The sequence below is a fragment of the Bemisia tabaci genome, chromosome 7 (genome assembly GCF_918797505.1).
Source record: "Bemisia tabaci chromosome 7, PGI_BMITA_v3".
Taxonomy (NCBI): domain Eukaryota; kingdom Metazoa; phylum Arthropoda; class Insecta; order Hemiptera; family Aleyrodidae; genus Bemisia; species Bemisia tabaci.
This window is the reverse complement of record NC_092799.1, coordinates 48,950,465-48,970,422: the sequence shown is the minus strand read 5'-3', so window position 1 is coordinate 48,970,422 and position 19,958 is coordinate 48,950,465. Positions and strand designations below refer to the sequence as shown.

The 19,958-nt window shown below is 41.3% G+C and overlaps 1 protein-coding gene and 1 long non-coding RNA gene across 2 annotated transcripts; both read right to left on the bottom strand.

Annotated features, from left to right (window-relative positions):
• Positions 1-266: 266 nt before the first annotated feature.
• On the bottom strand, positions 267-12,462 carry LOC109030005 (MD-2-related lipid-recognition protein). Its single transcript, XM_019040747.2, has 4 exons — positions 10,443-12,462; positions 4,268-4,381; positions 3,432-3,598; positions 267-1,801 (listed from the first exon to the last, which is right to left on the bottom strand). Exons 1-4 carry the CDS (start codon positions 10,540-10,542, stop codon positions 1,721-1,723), a joined length of 462 nt encoding a protein of 153 aa, XP_018896292.2. The 5' UTR covers positions 10,543-12,462; the 3' UTR covers positions 267-1,720.
• A 1,985-nt stretch (positions 12,463-14,447) lies between these two features.
• LOC140225013 (uncharacterized) lies at positions 14,448-15,635 on the bottom strand. Its single transcript, XR_011900214.1, has 2 exons — positions 15,188-15,635; positions 14,448-14,785 (listed from the first exon to the last, which is right to left on the bottom strand). It is a non-coding gene; the product is annotated as an uncharacterized lncRNA (long non-coding RNA).
• Between the last annotated feature and the right edge of the window lie 4,323 nt (positions 15,636-19,958).

Here is a 19,958-nt window from a genome sequence, read left to right as displayed (position 1 = left end):
GAAATTTTGGTTTATGACGTCATCCACCGCGGTCGTTGTGTACCATGGTTTTTTCCACCCTGGTTTCATCAAAGTGTTACGCATGTTAGCCGACCGATTCATCGATGTACAACTGTGGTGGATGACGTTATAAACAGAGTTTTTCAAAGCGCGGTACGTCTGTCAACATGGAGCGTAGAAAATAGCTTTTTGGACACGTCTTGTTATTTCAAACTAATCACCAATTAAATCTAGCATCAAAACACGATTCTGTGACTAGTGCAACAACTAATTACGGACTGACAGATTCTATTATATTATCCTGAGTTTTTGGCATCACATTCAGATGATAGTTGCTTTTTTCGAAGGTGATCAGTTTCCTTCACATTCTACAACTTTTTTATTTTTATTAAACGTTCAAGTGTCGTAATTAAGAATATGGTAAAATAGTGCAGCGGCCACATTGTTTGGCAGGGAGATCAAGGCTTAAAATTTCCATCAGAGTCTAAAAATGTGCGCTCTAATGAGCTCTAATTTTACCACCTTGTGGTATAGTGCATATAGTTCAGGCCACACTTTTGGTGTTCTTCTTGTGTTCGTATAATTAAATCGAGCATACATACATATGTTAAGTGTGTAATACATCATCTTGTTACTTACAGTTCGGGCCACACTTTCAGTGTTCTTTTAGTGTTCGTATAATCAAATCGATACAACTTATAGTTAAGTCAAAATCAGCGAACATTGTAATGCAATGTCTGAAGGCAGTATCACTGAATATATTGGAATTTGGAGTGTAGCCGAGTGCTAGAAACAATGTAAAATTTCTTTAAAAAACTTACATTTTATTAACAAACTTAGACCGAAGCTTCTCGAAGCAAACGCTTTATCAGGGTCACAAATCGATATCACAAAGGCCATAATTTAAATTTCAAACAAGGTAACAGATGTCATTGATGGTAATAATTGATAACAATCGATTTTGTGACCCTGAAGATGAAGCGTTTGCTTCAAAAAGCTTCGGTCTAAGTTTGTTAATAAAATGTAAGTTTTTTAAAGAAATTTTACATTATTTTTAGCACTCGGCTACACTCCAAATTCCAATAGTTAAGTGTCTGAAGTATTGTATATGTACAAGAGAAACAGACGGGTGACCTGCCCAGAGAAAAGAACACCAGATTTCACATATTCCTTGTTTATTTTGTATTTGAAATAACTGCAAGGAACAGTCACAATTGAATATGAAGAGATATTAAACATGCAAAGGCAGCTTCTTTTTGACAAGCAAAATCTGCTAACTGATCCAAACGTTCAAAGTGAATTATTCAAAATTATGCCTGTAAAAAAAGCGCGTTCATGCGGCATGTCTTTCTGCTTTTCAGGCCGACTGCTGTGCTGTATGAAGATAGGGATGGGCAAAAGGAGTGCTCAATACGGAAGTACCTTTTTCAATTTATGGTCATGTTTCGGTTTGGATTTTTGTTCCAATCATCGAGGGGGAAGACTTATGGAAAGGCACCGTCAGGAAAAGCCAGAGAGGAGAGGGGTGACGGTACCCTCCCTAAATATAATTTTGAAATGGAGATTTCTCACTTGTGACACGCGTATCGAGTTTTCCCTTTGTCCATCCTACAAGGCACTAAAATGTACTCCATCCATGGGACAACTGACATAGGAACGATCTCTATCGTAAGAGACCTACAAACAATGCGTTTTCTTTCTTTGGGTTCAGAATTCATTTCTACCTAAGTTTCATGAAGTACATAAAACAACATTCTTCATTTTGCTCATTCCAGACTTTCCATTTGATCGGGTAATTGCCCTGAAACAGAAATACATTGTCCATCAGTATATCCATCCTCTTTTTACTTCCGACGCGTGGAGACAGCACGCTTTTATTCTATGGAGTGTGTGCGAGATTTTCTCAATATTGAGGTCGCGGAGTATGAACGACTATTAGATTACGTTTTGCGTTAAGGAACTGCTATTTGTGGGTCATTCATGGAAGCACCCTCCTGCTCGAGGGATCTAATGGCACTTACCCTGTTTCTAAAGTAAACTAGAAATAGTAGTCCCACATTGCAAAATGTGGTCCAATAATTCGTGGCACCCAGCGACAGGTTGAAACATTTATTTCGAAGGAATAAGAAAGTATTCTTTGCGATCGTCTTTGAATGTAGCAACGTTGAACCCGGCTAATTTCTCGTTCAACATAAACTGCTAAATTAATGAGTTGTGCCGTAGAATATCCTTAGAAACGAAAAAACCTATAAATCTGCCAAGTGGTGCCGGTGTAAATGTTTTGTTCATCTTTCTTTTCATTTTTAATTTATTCTTATCGATCTTCGTTCGTCAACGGCCACAGCCCTATGCCCCCCCCCCCCCCCCCCAGAAAAAACCTCATTTAGCAGTGTACGCTGTAAGAATGAGTGACACAAACTCATTGTGGTCGATATGGGAAGAAATTCCCAATTTTTCTGGGAAATTTCTGTAAAACATCCAGGAAGTATCGGGGAACGCGAGAAGTCAAAAATTCCTTGGGCTCAAGACTCCTTGTTCCGACGAATCACAGTCTACCGTACACGGTACGTCCTCACCTTCTGGCCAAAGTATCACAAGCGCCACATGTGACGTCTAACTTTTCCGCCGCCATTTTATTTGTATATGGAGAAATTGTTCAACGAAGCTGTTCGGAAATTTCACTGAATTTTCTTTGTGCTGACGATAATGGAGATGTTGCATGCGTGAGGAATTTGCGATTTGATCAATGGTTCTTAAGCAAAAGTTCGCGAGACACACGATAGTGCCACTGATTTTCTCTGAAATTATCTCCCAAGCTCAAAAAAAACTCTCAAGTTGAGGCCAAAATGGAGGGGATATCCTACGCCATCCTGAGAGTCCACCTCTACATCAAGACAAACTCTCCATGCAGAGATGGAGAGCAAATACACTGACAGGGCTGCTACCTCATTTGGGGACTCGAAAACTGATATCACGGCAACCCTGCTAATGTATTTGCTCCCTATCCTTGCACGGAGAGTTTTTCTTGATGTAGAGGTGGACTTTGAGGATAGCGTGGGATGGGATATCCCCTCCATTTTGGCCTCAACTTGAGAGCTCTCTTCGAGCTTGGGAGTTAATTTCAGAGAAAACCAGTGGCACCATCGTGTTTCTCGCGAACTTTTACAAACGAATCAGTAGTCAAATCGCAAATTCCTCACATATACAACATCTCCATTCACTGGTACTTTCAAACAGATCAACCAAAAAATTCTCTGTACTAAAATATAATGGTGGGCGGATATTTCGTAACGTCGCATGGCGCTTGTGTTACTTCGGCCGAAAGGTGGCAACGTGTCTCAAAGAAGATATAAATGTAGAATATGCGAGTCTCCGTAGTTTTTTTCATACTTTCAATCCAACAACTAGCATGAAAATATACCAGAACTTACCGTCGGATACCAGGTTTTTATCAGGATTCCGTACTTGAGGGTGTAATTTTTGCCTGCCTCCATCGGGCAGGTCGTATACAAGCATCCGTCAGAGTTCATATCGAGAAAAGGCACGTCGAACCACGAGGCCCAGTAGACTCGAGCACCGATTTGACTACCGGAAAATTCTGGAACAGACATCGCACGCCCGTATGACACCTGCTCAGAGTTACTTGCTCATGCATACTTACCGTGCTTGTTTACACGATCAAACCCAGCTATCAAAATATCAAAGTAAGGTGTTGTGATTGCCTTTTTCGATGACTTGGGCCAATCACAGCACTTGACCTAGATATATTGATAGCACGGTTTGATCGTGTATTATAAGTGTTTTACTACCACGACGAATGGCGTGATCATCATGGCATGAAAAAAAAAAATTCACCGCGAGTTAGGATTTTGCACCCAACTGCGTACCAAATACGTTAGAAAATTAGTGAAAGTGTTGTTTTTACTAATTTTCTCAACGTTTTCAGTACGTAAACAGTGGTAAATGAAGTTGTAGGTAAATTATGCTGTTTATTATTTCTTTCGATGGATCCGCAGTTTCTGCATATTATTTGTACATATAGTAACACGATTTGTGTACTAAACCCTTTTGCAAAATTCTAAGACTTTTCAATGAGTATTTTTCCTTATGCACTAGCATTTTTTCTCCTCATCGTCTTGTGCGGGTGTGATTGTGCTTTTTGGTTTCTTCCGAAGTATTTTTTGTCGTAGCTAAAGCCTTTTTCAAAAGGAATAGACGGTTAATAAAAATATAGATAATAATTTAATTTACTGTATACAGTACTTACTGGGAGTGAAGTCAAATTCTATGCTACCATTTGTGCCACGGAACATCCTACAAGGTTTTCCTTCCCTAGCATCTGGACATGGATTTATCCGCACTTGATGAATGTCACATTTTTCTGAAACAAATAGGTAATTGGTTTGCTATTAATTGAATAGGACTTATTTATGCCAAAAGGAACTATGTGCATAGGCTTTTCATGCAACTTGGTTTCTTTTAGTAGGCCTGATCATTTCTAACTTTCTAATCACATTTTATCTTTTAACAGAGAAGCCAATCGGTACTCAAGTTCATTTTTCCTGCGTTTAAGTCTCCGTGTAAAGTTAACATTAACATTCAACGGCATCGGCTCCTGGGGTTTAAACTGTGTCCGTTACAGCTGAAAATAAGTTTCATTCTAATCTCGGACTCTAATCTGAATTACTCATATACTGACGCATATTTCTCTCTCTCTCTCTCTGGAAGATTAAGTTTCTATTAGTAGGGATGTTCGACATGACTTTTCGACCATACTTTCCAGTATGTAGTAATTGTTTCATTGGGTGTCAATAAGCAGAGATAACTTATAAACTTCACGAGAAAATTTTTTCCTTTCGAGTCTCTACAACTTATCTATCGAAAGTTAGATAATGAGAACCTGTCCCAAGAGTCTTTGTCTTGGCTATTAGAGTAGAAAAACTACAGAATCAAGCATCTTAATCTGCGTGAAAACATAAAAAGTAGAATGAGCTTAATCTTCGCGCAATATTTTCGGTTATTTATAGCCAGACGTATATATGCTTAGCTCTCTTTTAGAATGCACCTCATTCAGGTAATGAACTTCTAGCAATTCTAGCATAAAAAGCCAGGAGGGGCGCCGCAGAAATGATACATTGCAAACTTCCTCAACTGCATTGAGGATTTTTTGATCCATGTCAGGGATATTAGAATCGGAAGAAGTGTCGTTCCTTGTTGAATCCACCTCTTCTTGCACTTTTATTTCTTGAGAGAAACGATTTATTTCTCTAATGAACGTTTTCTTGTAAAGGCCAAATGGTTAAGTAATATATTTTGACCTGCAATTTGTCCTCGGGAACTACGGAATAGAATGAAAAAAGTGGCTTTGATCTTGATTGAATGAGATAAAGGATATACGTTTTTTTTTCTTTTTTTTTTTTTCAAATAGCCTGGAAGGCTAATCCCGTTCCGACTTCACACACCGTTCATTCACCAATTCATAAACACACTCTGTCAACTTCCCTCAACAATCTCCCATCACCCCAGTTATCGTTTTGATATATCCTCATTTTAAACAACAAGTTCGTTTTAAATGCCTTCAGTCCCAATTCTTCCAACTTATAACATTTAAATTTATTATATTCCCTTACCCCTTTATAGAAAACCATCTTATCCACATTGATGATTTCCTCACCCATTTTTAGCTTCAACTTTTTTACTTTTGTCACTCCCTTTCTTTTATCCCCAATCAACCTCTCCTCACTTCTACTCCTTGGTGGCAACCTTACCTTAGGTGTCCCCGAGCCTACTCCCACCTCGCTTCTCACACTACCAGACCTCAGTTTTTTTCCCTCACTTACAATCGCCGGACTATCCCCCATTTTTTTCTTTCCCCCATCCCCCGCTGGGCTATCCACCTTACTTTTCCCTAGATCCCCTATCTTTTTCCTAATAGCACTCGCCATACTAAATTGATTCACTCTAACCTCTACCACACTATCGTTCGTTTGTCCAGCCACACGCTTCACACACACAACACTTACTAGTTACACTCTAAGATCACTTCCCCTACAAGATCACTAGACAACCATCACAAAAAACCGAAACAAAAAACAAGAATCAACTAACAAAAATCGCAAGGCAAAAACGAATCACGCGAAAAAAAAAGACCGCAAAGCCGAATCACGTAATCACGAGATCCACGAGATACGCGTGTAGGTACCTTCCCCGACGGCGCGCGAAGCAGAACCGGAACGGAACGTGCCCCGAACGGAATCCTCCTGCGTGAATTTTGTCACTTGAAGCTTATGTTAAGATACTTCAGAATCGATGAAAGTAATTTCGGGGACCACGGTGAAGAGCCGCTGCCATCAGAATTGAAAAGTCACTCCGAAAAGCAATTAACAACAAGCAGGAATCTTGCACGCAAATTCACATAGTTCCTTTTAACATGAATTCGTCCAACTAACAATAATTTCGTCCAAATCTTCAGCCGTTGTAACGTCCTTTGATTTCAAAGGGTCCACTCTTCTGACTATACAGTGGAATTAGAATCGTCCAGAACAGCACCGGATATGATCGTTTACTTCCGGTGTCAAATGGCGATTTGTAATTGTCATTGATTTTTGCTGTGAAAATTTCAATGTACCTTAAAATACAATTTTTCGGTCTCCAATCTCTTATCTCTGGAAGAAAAGTACCCAATGACCTTTTCATTTGATCTAGCCTGTAAGGTTCTTCAAATGCAACATGGAATCCTGCACCTCTATCATACGAGGCTCTTGCGATCAGATAGAATTTCCAGACAAAAAGAATACGGAAAATAGTTTCTGTCGTATGTTAAATCTCCTCTGAGTTGGTTAGCGACCTGAATATTCTGTTTGATGATTCATGCAGTTGAAGGGGGATTACCGACCTTGTCTGCTGGCTTACTTTGCATGCCATCTCTGTTTGTAGGTACCTTTCAACGATTTTTTCCTGCCTCTATTAGCGGCTCTGGTGCTTGCACTAGAGCTGCTATTCCGGACGGTCCCAGCTGGGGAGTATCAACGGACCATGTTACATTGGAGAGACCGCGTGTTGGTTGATGGGAATCGGCGCCATTTTCTGCTGTTTAGGGGGGACTGATTTTATTTTAATTGATATCTTTTTCCTGTGAGCGAATGCTATGTTGTGTAGTGTATTTTTGGAATCATGGTGATACTGTCAATAATTCAAAACGGGTCTGTGTTTTAATCTCGCACTGGAAAAAATGTACTTTACGTTTAAAATTTGAAAATTCAAATCTATAAGTTTTCGCGCTTTTTTCGAAGAATGCCGTGGTTAGAGCTTCCTAGTCATACTACTCGACATCAGCTGATAGCAAACAAAGGTTACCAAGGAAACCGTAAACGCGTAAGAACTACCTACCGTCGCCAGAGCCGCTTTCCGACGCGAATGCGTTGGAGCTTCCTGCTTGTTTTTCTATTGTTTTTAATTGAGTTTTGAAATTTCATCTTGCAGTTTGGGGCCATTACACTGTTTGGCGGGAAAGTCATCAGCTATCTAGAAAACGTTGTCATAAACATTTATTTTAAGTGGGCTTAAATACCAATAATTCCAGGTGATGGGGTGGTAATTCCTGCAGGTCTGGAACCTTTCATCGATTTTTTCCTGCCTCAATTTTTCTGTTTTTTTTTTTAGTTGATTTTTGAAATTTCATCTTTCAGTTTGGGGCCATTACACTGTTTGGCGGGAAAGTCATCAGCTATCTAGAAAACGTTGTCATAAACATTTATTTTTTGTGGGCTTATTAACCAATAATTCTAGGTGATGGGGTGGTAATTCCTGCTGGCCTGGAACCTTTCAACGAATTTTTCTTGCCTCAATTTTTCTATTGTTTTTAGTTCCCCTTGGGTAAAGGCCGAAAGTCTGCTCTCTCTTTAAGAAATACGTATAAATTGCTTTGCTCTATTAACTGAGAAGCAATGAACATTGCTTTTTGAGAATTATACGAATAAAAGTAATTCTCAAATCATGAATGCATTTTGACCAAATATTTTCCCCATCGCACATTTTAAGCCTGAAATAATCACCAGCTTGGAATTGAATATGAAATGTATATATCCCCGAAACGTAATTTTTAATTCACTTGAAATTTTCTCAATGAAATTGGTCTTTTCCGGAAAGAATCTATCTTTTGTTTTATGTGTGTTTGAATTAGAGGATGCGTCTAAATTTTTGCGGATAGTTCCCGAGCGCGCTCTTCCCATGTTTATTCGGACTGCATTTTGCAATTTGGAACTATAGATTCTGGCTCATCTGAAAGAACACTCATGTGCATAGGGAAACCAATGGCACATACGTTGTTTTTAAACCGGGCCAGACTTTATAGTTCCAAATTGCAAAACGCAGTCCATAGTTTTCACCTCTCTTGCATTGAACATTTTGCCTTGGAGGATACAGGTACGATCCATCTGCAAACATCGTAATTTGAAGCGAGGATCAAAGGAATTTCGCGTTTGGTGTGACCGCAGAAGCTTCAAATTAATTACGCACGTAAAACAGTCTGAGTTTCGGCGCCCATTGGACGCCCAGACTTGAGAATCGCGGAATTTTTTTTTCTTCTAAGATTGGACATTCAAGGTGCTCAGTAGGTATCTAAAATTTCGGAATGTGATGCCGATCATTTTTGCAGGAAGGAGGCAGCCACCCAAGAAGAAGGGTGATGAGCCCCTTAGCTATTGAAAAAGATATTACATTCCATACTACCGACGCTAACAAAGTGAATATGGAGACTGGGTCAAACATGCTCCAAACCTCGGGGATCGTTTAAAATCGCAGTCAGATGGTACCGTAAGTTTTCCCATGTTCAGTCACTCGAACCTGATGAACCAATGCACAGATCGGTGATCCATAACAGTATTCTATGTTTCGTCTTATCATATCCGAGTGTGTTTACTTTTTGTCCCGCAAAGTTACTCTGTGAACTATCTGACTCTCACACGAACTTAAAGGCTCAGAAAATATTTGACCCAGTTCCCGAAATCACGTAGGTTTTTTTTATTATTTTTTTACATATACAGGGTGATCCAAAAGTCCCTTCCACCCCCTCTAACTTTTTACCTAATTGAGGTAAAGATTTGAAACTTGGGGGATATTCCTAGGTCAAAGGGAGCTACTTTTTGGCCCCCCTAAAATTTCAGGGGGGCCCCCCTTGGGGGGGCAACGGCCCCCAACTTTTAATTTTCAAATGGGAAGACCCCCTTTGTGATAGCTCGTTCGAAAGAGCATAAAAAAAGAAAACTTTTCGCGCAAACCCGAAGTCAAAATCTCAAACCGTTTCAAAATGGCGGCCGTTAAAGTTCAAAATGGCCGAAAATTCACACCGGTTATTTGTCGATGGATTTGCGCGAAAATCGGTATGTAGGGGTATTTTGACACGAGAAAAACGAATTTGACGTTAGATTTTCAAAAAAACCAAAATTTCCAAAATGGCCGCCGGTTAAAGTTCAAAATGACCAAAAATTGATTTTTTTAGAAATCTAAGTTCAAATTTGTTTATCTTATGCCAAAATACTCTCAAATTCCAAGTTTTAGGCAAATCCATCAGCAAAAAACCAAGGTGACAATTTTCGGCCATTTTAAACTTTCACCGGCGGCCATTTTGGAAATTTCGGTTTTTTTTGAAAATCTAACGTCAAATTCGTTTTTATCGTGTCAAAATACCCCTCCATACCGATTTTCGCGCAAATCCATCGACAAATAACCGGTGTGAATTTTCGGCCATTTTGAACTTTAACCGGCCGCCATTTTGAAACGGTTTGAGATATTGACTTCGAGTTTGCGCGAAAAGTTTTCTTTTTTTATGCTCTTTCGAACGAGCTATCACAAAGGGGGTCTTCCCATTTGAAAATTAAAAGTTGGGGGCCGTTGCCCCCCCAAGGGGGCCCCCCTGAAAATTTTAGGGGGGCCAAAAAGTAGCTCCCTTTGACCTAGGAATATCCCCCAAGTTTCAAATCTTTATCTCAATTAGGTAAAAAGTTAGAGGGGGTGGAAGGGACTTTTGGATCACCCTGTACATATAACGTATATAGGGGGAAATAACTTAATGGCTTTTCATCAAATCCGCGCGAGTTTTCTTTAGTTTTCGCAAATTTACTCCCTGAACTATCTGACTTTCTCTCACACGAACTCCAAGATTCAGGAAATATTCCACCCAGTTGTTTTTTTACTATGTATATAGGGGGAAAATATCTTTATGGTTTTTTATCAAATCCGCGTGGGTTTTCTTTATTTTTCACGGATTTACTCCCTGAACTAATATGACTCTTTCTCACACGAACTCCAAGGCTCGGAAAATATTTGACACAGTTCCAAAACGCAGTTAGAATTTTTCTAGTAGTGTATGTAGGGGGGAAATAACTGTATGGCTGCGATTACAACCATCGGCCAAATTAATGAAAATAATCGATCGTACTCACTGGTATCAGTAGGACACTTGGTATGCTGCACGGTCTCCGGTTGAACATAACATAAACTCCAAAAGAGCGTAACAATTGAAAAAATCAAGAAGGAATTCATTTTTTTAAAACTGTTTCAAATCGGCGAGAGGAAGGGCAAGGTGACCAGGAGCAGTATGATTTTAAACACTCTCGAAATCACGTCAACAGATCAGTGATACGCACGAGGATCAATGATCTGCGATCATCGATGACCGGTCTCATGGGCGTTTTCGGTTGATTCAGAACGACCCAACATGAGCACTGCCGTGCTAAGTAAAAACGCCGTGTGAACATTCGATACGTGCCAAATTTCCTTCGATAAAACGTTAAATATTGAGGAAAGTTATTAGTTAGTATTTTCCTGAGAATTTTCAGACTTTTTAGATCAGATGGGCCAGTTGTGCTAGTCACATATTCGTGTTTTCATGCTTGATTCTTGTAGGTCAGCTAAAACTATGAGGATTCGCCCAACAGAGATTTTCTAAGTTGAATGTTAACCGAGATATCGCGCTTTGAAATACCTGGTTTCTTACACCTTGCTTTCATCAGTCAGGAAAACATGTTTGCACATTATTTACTCAACGTGAAACTCTGATGATTGCAAGTTGGAAGAAACCAAAGGTGTCACTACCGCGGTGGATAACGTGAAAACCCCGACCTCTCAAATCGGGATATCTCTGTCAGTATTGAACGTATAGAAAGTCTCTGTTTCGACAGATCTTTATGTATTTTTAGCTAATCTACCAGCATTAAGCATCAAAACATACTTTTGTGACTAGCGCAACTGGCCCGTCACGAACAAAATCCTCTGAAAAATAGGAAGAGAAATATTTGCAAACTTTCCTTTAAGTTTGTGATTTGTCGAAGGGAATCCGGCAGCGTATGATGGATCATACGGCGTTTTTTCTTAACGCAGCAGAGTAGGAAATCGAGAGCTGCGGCGCACTGAGGAACAAGCCTTCGGGAGAGGTCGGACAAGAAATTTGCAACGAAAACTGGAAACGTTTTAGTTTCTTTCGTTATCATATACTATATATTTTCATGGATGTCTTCGAAGGAAGTTTTACGTGGAAACCAATAAACCATTTTTAAATTTCTTACGTTTTGAATTGACGAAGATGGACGCTTTTATAGTTTCCACATCATGGCTGACATTTCTCGCCAATTCGCCCCACCGTGCGGCGGTGATCGTCACACGAGTCCGTTTTTTACATACATTGACTTTTGAATGAGCGGGACCTTGAAATATTAAGCTCGTGCCAGCGAGACCGCTATTTTGCATCGAAGTTAATCATTCCCAGGTGTGGGACTTATAATGTAAGTGAGTATACTTGATGTGCGGTTATTTGATAGAGCCATTCAAGTTGCACCGGGTAACTCTCGAAAATTGCCAACTTTTTTTTTAAAATTTCTGTTTCCCTGTCAACACGGGTATATCTAATCCATCAAGTATTTTTTTCTGTCTTCAAGTTGACAAGTTTCACGCAAGCTTTTCATTCTACAAGCAATATTTTAATATCAGCGCTCTTTTCTCGGATCGCGCACCACATGTGATCGAAGAGACTTTTCAGGCTGTAAATAATTGGATTCACGAAAATTCGAATTCACAAGATCATAATTTCGAATTAGAATTCCTGTCCTTTCTTGTGGTATTTTTCAGCGCATTAATACGTATACGATTGATAATTATATGCACGTTATAATTAATTAGGAGCATTAGAATTTGAAAACTGAGTAAAGGCAATATTCATAACGTCAATGAGAGTGGCGGCTCTTTCATATTGCTAATAATATCAATTATTTCCTCACTCTGTACTAGCATTATTGAAATGCTCTTCGAAGTATGAAAGGGACACGATGCGTCAATATCACTGGAAAAAAAACACATTGAATCTAGTGTTCAGACTCTTGAAAACATTGACAAGAAAAAATACTCTCGATTCAATCGGATTTTTGCTTAAATCCAAAGGAAATCCGCTTGGATTACAGGGCTTGGTTCTTGATTTAAGCTAGATTCTGATTGAATCAAGAGAACTTTTTCTTGTCGATGTTTTTAAGAGTCGGGACTCAAGATCCAATGTGTTTTTTTTTTTTATTTGTTTTTTTTCCAGTGAATCATTTTTAGCTCAATGCGCTTGTTCGTTCTTCAGGTCTTTAAATCTGCATAAAAAATTAACTTCTGCACTTGTCCCGATGTATTAGCATTGTTACCTTCCGAGAACATACTCGATTCTCACGACAGAAAAGTAAATGAAACAACTAAAATGACCTGCCTTAAACGTCCTTCACAATAAAATATTGCGATAATTTCAAAATGTAGGTCACAACAATAAAGAAACTGGATGAAAAAACTACTGAACAAAACGAACAAGGAAGTAAAATTCGTCAGTTTCGAACTGGCTTTCTTTTCACGAACGAAAGTGAATAAAGTCTTCAAATGAAATGAAATACCTGAAAGACGTGCTTTAAATGTTCTTCACCGTAAGATTATTTCATTACCTTCTATGATTTCATGTTTGAATGTAGGTCATGTTAATGAACGCGAAGCAGATGAAAAAATTACTTAACAGAACGAATAAGGATGCTACAGTTGGTGGATTCTGAGAACAGACATGGCTCTCACATAAGAAACTTAGCAAGTAATATCTTTAACATTAAAGGACACGCCCAAAAGACGTGTGTTAAAGGGTCCGCATCGTAACATAATTCCATTACTTGCTTTAATTTCAGGTTTAAATGTAGGTCATATAGTAGTGAAGGAAAAGGATTTTAAAGGGACTAGAGTTCCTGTTAACGAGAGAGTACTGCCATATCTGTGCCACTCACTGATTGGTTCATCAGTTCCAGGCTATCATGGAGCTCTAAAATTGGAGCAATGTTAACAAACCCGACCCAAAGAAACTCGTTTTATCGGCTGAGAAATGAATGATAATCACATTCAAAGCTTAATTTTCGGCAGAAATATTCATCTAATTTCGATCCGAACTCAATTCCGGAGTTGGATGTAAAAAAATTCTATCACACCCAAAAGTCACGTCTAGAACTTTGAAGAACTTTTTTGCCATCTTGCGTTTTTTTACATTGGTCCAAATTTGGGGCTCCGTGATAGCCGACCAATCAGAGAGTGGAACACACATGCAGGGGAGAAAGAGAGTAGTCAGTTTTGTACAGAATTTAGGGGGTGGGGGCGAAAACGCGACAACGACGTGCGATCTCTCTCTAAGTTCGGGGAGCTTTAGGAGCTTTAAGCGTTCGTCGGTGCAAGTTTTCCGACGCGCTGTTAATGCCCGCACTTTCAACACCCACACTCGACTAATTGTCAAAGACTTATTGTCGACAAAACGGACGTTGCAGCTCGCTGTGATGTGTTGCATCTCTGAACAGCTTCTCGAGGGAAATTCGGAGTTAATTTCGGAAAATGGCAACGCCGGTCGATGTAGCCCCGGACTGCATTTATCATTTTAAGACTGGATTTGAATACAACGCAAGTGGGGCTTATGAATATCCCGACGGTGGTATTTTCGCTCCTTGCGAAGCACCTTGGTTGCATAATACTTGCACTTCGGGAAGAAATTAAGTTCTGGACTTATGCAGAACTCACTTGAAAACATTGCGGCATGAAGGAGAATGCAGTTTGCCTTGTCGGACCACGCGGAATTCGATGCTGAACGATAACCGACGTAGTTTTCGAAAGTTTCAAGCCGCAAATCGTTGAAGCATTCGACCGTGAAAAAAACTCGCCCTCGCAAGGGGACACAGAAAACAAGTGTCTGTGTTGAATAGTAAATTTATCTACCAATAGAGTGCAGCACTGACTGATGCACGCCTTCCCCTCTATAACCTTCTGGGAGAAAAGGAAACTAGCTTCTCACACTCAAGTATGACGTCCGATGTATGTAACTAAGTCTCGTGTTCGTGTACGTTGAATATTAAAGTTTTGGTAATTAAATGAAACCTTGTGTAGTCAATATAATAAAATCATCATTAAAATTCTACCATCTCCTACTTTGACATTTATTGGGGTTTTTAAAATTACACAATCACTGAAATAACTTTCATCATCAATAATGTGGTTAGTGCATCGGATGCAATGAAGTTCGAAGTATGATTTTCTCGCAACTGGTTGAACTGGTCCTGGTTGGGCAACTGCTCGTGGTTGGGCAACTGCTCGTGGTTGGGCAACTGCTACTGGCTGGGCAACTGCTACTGGCTGGGCAACTTCTACTGGCTGGGCAACTGCTCCTGGTTGGGCAACTGGTCCTGGTTGGGCAACTGGTCCTGGCTGGGCAACTGCTCCTGGCTGGGCAACTGCTGCGGGCCCTCTATTTTCACAAACAAATTGAAAATACTCCAAGGACTGTAGATTTTCCTCCCAGCCGCCCGTCACCAGTATGATAAGGGAAAAGAGAGAGAGCGGATAAGCTGGCCTACCTTTGACGCACGGGAAGACCGCAGATCACATGCTGGGAAAGAACCTCACTCCCGGCTCAAATACTAAAACTTACTCCATGGCTAAAAGCTCCGGCGGTCGGTGGAGTAACTACTCATCGGCGTGAAATAAGAGAGCGAAAATAAAAATAGGAAAGTAATCCAGAGATGGCCAACTTGATAAGGATGATAACACCAAGCAAACTATCATGGCACTGGCAACTAAATGAAAAATGACAAATAAAAGATCTCACCAAAGCAAAGCGGCTTTACGGCGGACGGCTGATGCCACTCACCAAAATTGCGGAAGCAAACCAAAAGAAAAGAAAACTTGAAAATAAAGATGCGTAAGAGCAAAAACCACGAGTTGCGGTAGCGGTAGCAGAAAGATAATGATAACCTCTTCGTACTAGCACAGAAGAAGTCAAAAGCTAGAGAGGTCAGCTACCTAGCTCGGGCGGCGGTACGGCGGGGGAATTCGGAAGCGGACCAGTTCGGGTCCGGGCTGGAGCGTGCTACCATCTGTCGGCACGAGGTGGCATTAGGACAGATGGCGCGGCGGGAGATTCGACATCTCTGTTCAGTCAAGGGTACGCAGTACCCAACATACCCCCAGCCTTGGAGCCTGTAAGGGTCCAAAAAAAAGCAGGGTAAAGCGGCGGTGGCGGTACGGCGGACTGGAGTGCCTAATTTCGGCACTCCGCACAGAAGCAGTTTTGGGCGACCCCTACTGGTAAGTTTTGGTAACGTTTTTTTTTTTTTTTTTTTTTTTTTCTTTATTGAAAGAATAGAGGACTACATGGTATTAACTCTGTTTCTTATAACTAGGAACTAAGAACTACTTTTACAATAATGGGTAGGCTGGTACGACACCGCCCTATCTAGATTACAGAATGTACAGGTGCTGTACATTACGATTGAGATAATTGGTGCAAAATATATACATATGTATACATGCTAAATAAAGTATAGATATTTGTGATAAATATTTGGATCTTAATTATTGGTAACGTAAGAAGGGTGCCTCTAATGCTACTATTGGGCGGCGGGTAACATGTACAACTCTGAAGTCTTCTAGGACTTCACGGCGGGGCATTTCCTCTGGCCGGACCAGAGGCTGGGGCGATGGCTGCCTGTACAGCTGGGAGGGCAGTAATCTTGGTTGTTCCGCGTCCTCAAATTGGGCTGGATCGGCACTACGCTCTGCTCCTGGTGATTTCTGAGCGGCGGCACTGGACTGCGCTCGGCAAGCGAAGCCGGGTGCCCGTTGCTGCATCCGTAGTATCAGAGCGGTCCTGCTGCGAGCTTTTACTGCCGATCGTGGTGGCGAGGCTCCGCGGGTAGTTTTTGGCGGGTTCCTGCGGTTTACGTCTCTCTGGGGGTGCAGGCGAGACGAGGAGGAGGCGGATGATTGCCCCAGGATGCGATGGAGGATTGTTTGGTGCCTCCCACCGCAATCTCGGCACCCTTTTTGGGAATTGCACCTTCCCAACGGGTGATTTCCTAGGCAGTTCGTGCATCTGCCGCTGCGGCGGATCTTGTCGAGCCTGGCTCGTGATGGTAGTTGCATTAATTCGGGCCAAATCATCGATACGTGCTCGAGCGCGCAATAGTTGCACGCACGTGGAGCTATCGGCGGACGGCGGTCGGTTCGTCGTGGTGACGGAACGGAGACAACACTTCTCAGGTCTCCGCGGTATACGACGCTTATCACGGAAGAGGCAGATTACATTTAAAAATTTCCGCCGCCATTTTAATTTTTTTTACATAAGAATTGTTCACCGAAGCCGTCAGAAAATGTCACTGAATTTTCTTTGTGCTACTAATTAAATTAAGTGAAATTCTCAAGCAAATTTAACCGACAATGTCTGTAAAAAAATATAACGATGTAAGTTCTTAAACGTCGCATGGCGCTTGTGTTACTTTCACCGAGAGGTGACGATATGATGGTCTTTCGAACGTTTTTGGGGCTGTATTGTGGCGTGGGCTCCTAAGTAGCTAATCTTGAAAGCCGCCGGGATAGCGCGGGAAGTACGTTTATGGTTCGGGCAGTAAGCTACCTCTGTTGCAAAGCACTTGCCGATCCTGGGACGAGCGCGCGGAAAACCATTACGCGGTTATGACTGGGTCGAAGGGAACGCAGGGATGATGTACCCGCGCCATCCAATACACAGTTGCCATACTTCACTGGAAGAAAAAACACATTGGATCTAGAGTCCAGACTCTTGAAAACATTGACAAGAAAAAATACTCTTGATTCAATCACATTTAAGCTTAAATCAAAAGGAAATTCGCTCAAATTAAGAGGCTGGGTTCTTTGATTTCAGCTTAAATCGGATTGAATCTAGAGTATTTTTTCTCGTCGATGTTTTTAAGAGTCTGGACTCTACATCCATTGTGTTTTTTTTTTTCAGCGCTAATAAAATTCGCGTTAATATCCGAGCATTTTCAACGAGCAGCTGCATTCAAGCTAATGGTAAGCGAAATTTTCATTCGGAAAAGCCTCAATCAAGCGCACCATTTGTTGCGATAATGGGTTCTAATTAGCTCTGAGGATCAGTCAAATCTTGAGCCTCCTATTTTATCCCGAGGAATTATATGTCAAAGGCCAGATAAAGGGAAACATTGATAACGCGTTGATTTTTGGCGTAGTGAGTCGTGAGTTCAACGACAAATGCTGCTCCATGTCTTTCCTATCTGTTGGTCCGATTCCTTACAGCTCCTTCGACAACCGTTCTCGAGCTAAGTTCAAAGGTGGGGGGGGGGGGGATCGGTAGAAAAAGTACTTCTGAAAAGAGGTGTTCAACCTTGTTTCTCAAAACTGATCATGCAGACTTGAAGAACCATTAAAATGATAGTGTAAACAAATAAATCATTGGAGGGGGGAGGGGGTAAGCATCTGAAAAGTGAAACAATGAAGTAGGACGAGGGAAGTATTGAGCGCAGATTATGAATGAAAGACGTAACTGCGTATAATCTTGATAACCAGTGGCGTGGCGTGAATTGCGATGTATCGATTGTTCTGTCATGTAAACCTATGGTAAAGAATCGATTAATAAGGTGTTCGCAGCGAACACCCTGTTCATCGATCATTTTCCATAGGTTTAAATGGCATAAAAATCGATATATCGCAAAGCACGCCACGCCACTGTTGATAATGAGTATTTTGACTTGGACCTGAGGACCTAAAATTATGCAAAATTTTTACGTATGTTAGGACGATGTTCGTCACTTTCTCGGGAGTCGATTGGTCAGACGATGGACCCCCTACGACTGGTGATTTCGGCCAGCTGTCGGACGTTGATGGCCGTGTCAACTGCGATACCTGACTCATACTTCGTGCTTTTAGTTGAATTTCTTCGTGCATCTAGTTGACTTCCTTCGTGCATCCAGTTGACTTCTTTCGTGCATCAAGTTGACTTCCTTCATTGGTAAAATTTAAATTGAGGGAGCTAATTATACCCCACAAGTTTTCGCGAGTATAAAAGGTTTTCAAAAACTAATTTGCGACGAATTTTTTTCTCATACGCAAATTCCTTCATTAGCCCCTGACAGCTCTTCTACTTTAAGGAGATCATCATCGACATTTTTGTCCTCATCATCTAAATCTGGGATTTTGAATTTTTCACGTGTGTTGCATTTACATACGATGCACATTTAGAGCATTTGAGGCCTGTTTTCCGGCACCCGTGAGCGTGTACCACCACGACTTCGCACAACGACAAAAAATTCACTCCATCGTGTTTCCGTCACCGTCCTTCAATCGGTCAGCATGGTGATCCAGCCAGTCCAATGACTCCCTCTTAGTTCTCATTGGTGTGATCACTTCGTACTTTGAATTTTCAGCCCCAAATAAAATTTTGATCAGCATCGTCCCGAACGTATCATTTCTCTTTTTTTCCAGGTTTCTTATCTGCACTCCCTTCACTCAGTTTCCTTGCTCAGCTTTTGTTCTTAGCTTTACCAGTCCCTATCACTGAAGTGGTTATCCCAACTATGTTCGCTCCAATATCCAACGACACTTGCATACTTAACCGCACCTCTGACGGGTGCATCAACCCTTTTATCTGGCGCCAAAATCAGCCAGGAGTAAAGTTGGGATTGTGGTGCTTTTTCCTCGATAGAGCACAGGGGAGAACTTCATGAGCCATCCGCAGCGCGCATGGTGCACGACCCGCCTTCCGTTATTACTTTTCATCCAGCGTTGAGAGTTCACTTATTACCCCAGACGACCAGTGTGTAATTTTAACAGTCAAAAGTTTTAAAATAAATGTAAACGATTCACGAGTTTCTCCGCCAGGGAGCTCTTCCCACTGGAAATCGTCCACCACCCGCCCGTCGGGCCCGGATCGCCGCGGCGTAGCACGATACGCGCATTGGCGCCTACAAACCTGACAGGGATACTTCACGCATTGCGCAATGCGTTAAGTATCTTGTTAGGTTTGTAGGCGCCAATGCGCGTATCGCGCTGGCAGCACGCCGCGCCGCCGGCATGCTGCTAGCGCGATGCGCGTACTGACGCCTATGAGGCTACTTCACGCATTGCGCAATGCTTGAAGTTTCCCTGTAGGTTTGTAGGCGCTAAGGTGCGTTTTGAGCTGGTAGCACGCCGCGCCGCAGCGTGCCATTAACTTGCCCACAATTAAATGGCCCGGGTGTTAAAATCTTGGCAGTTTGACATCAAATTCGAAATTAGCGACTCAAAGAACAACAGTGACGAATCTTTCGCGATCTTTCAGTCATTGCCCAACTTATTTCTTCCTATATTCTTGAGTCTTGGACCATAGTGCGCCGCGGGCGGCGGCTCATGAAATTCTCCCCTGTGCTCAATCGCTTTTTCCCCCGATAGTAAGTTTCATTTTTTATTCATTTTCATCATAATTATTTTTTATTTCTTCTTTTCTTCGATTAATGTCTTAAAACGAGGTGAGCTCTGAACTCTCATTCTTTTCCGTCCCTACTTCTATCATAACGTTTTTTTACCTTTCCTGATTTTCAACATCTTGTAACCATAGAGCACTTGAAACACACTTGTACGTATCGAACTTCCGTAAAACATTTCCTCTA

Bases quoted from the DNA above. Each gene is read 5' to 3' on its own strand.
- LOC109030005 (XM_019040747.2), bottom strand. From the start codon at position 10,542: ATGAATTCCTTCTTGATTTTTTCAATTGTTACGCTCTTTTGGAGTTTA. The intron at 3,599-4,267 runs GTAAGTACTGTA...TGTCTGTTCCAG, and splicing joins AGAATTTGACTTCACTCCCA to AATTTTCCGGTAGTCAAATC. The intron at 1,802-3,431 runs GTAAGTTCTGGT...TTTCTGTTTCAG, and splicing joins TAAAAACCTGGTATCCGACG to GGCAATTACCCGATCAAATG.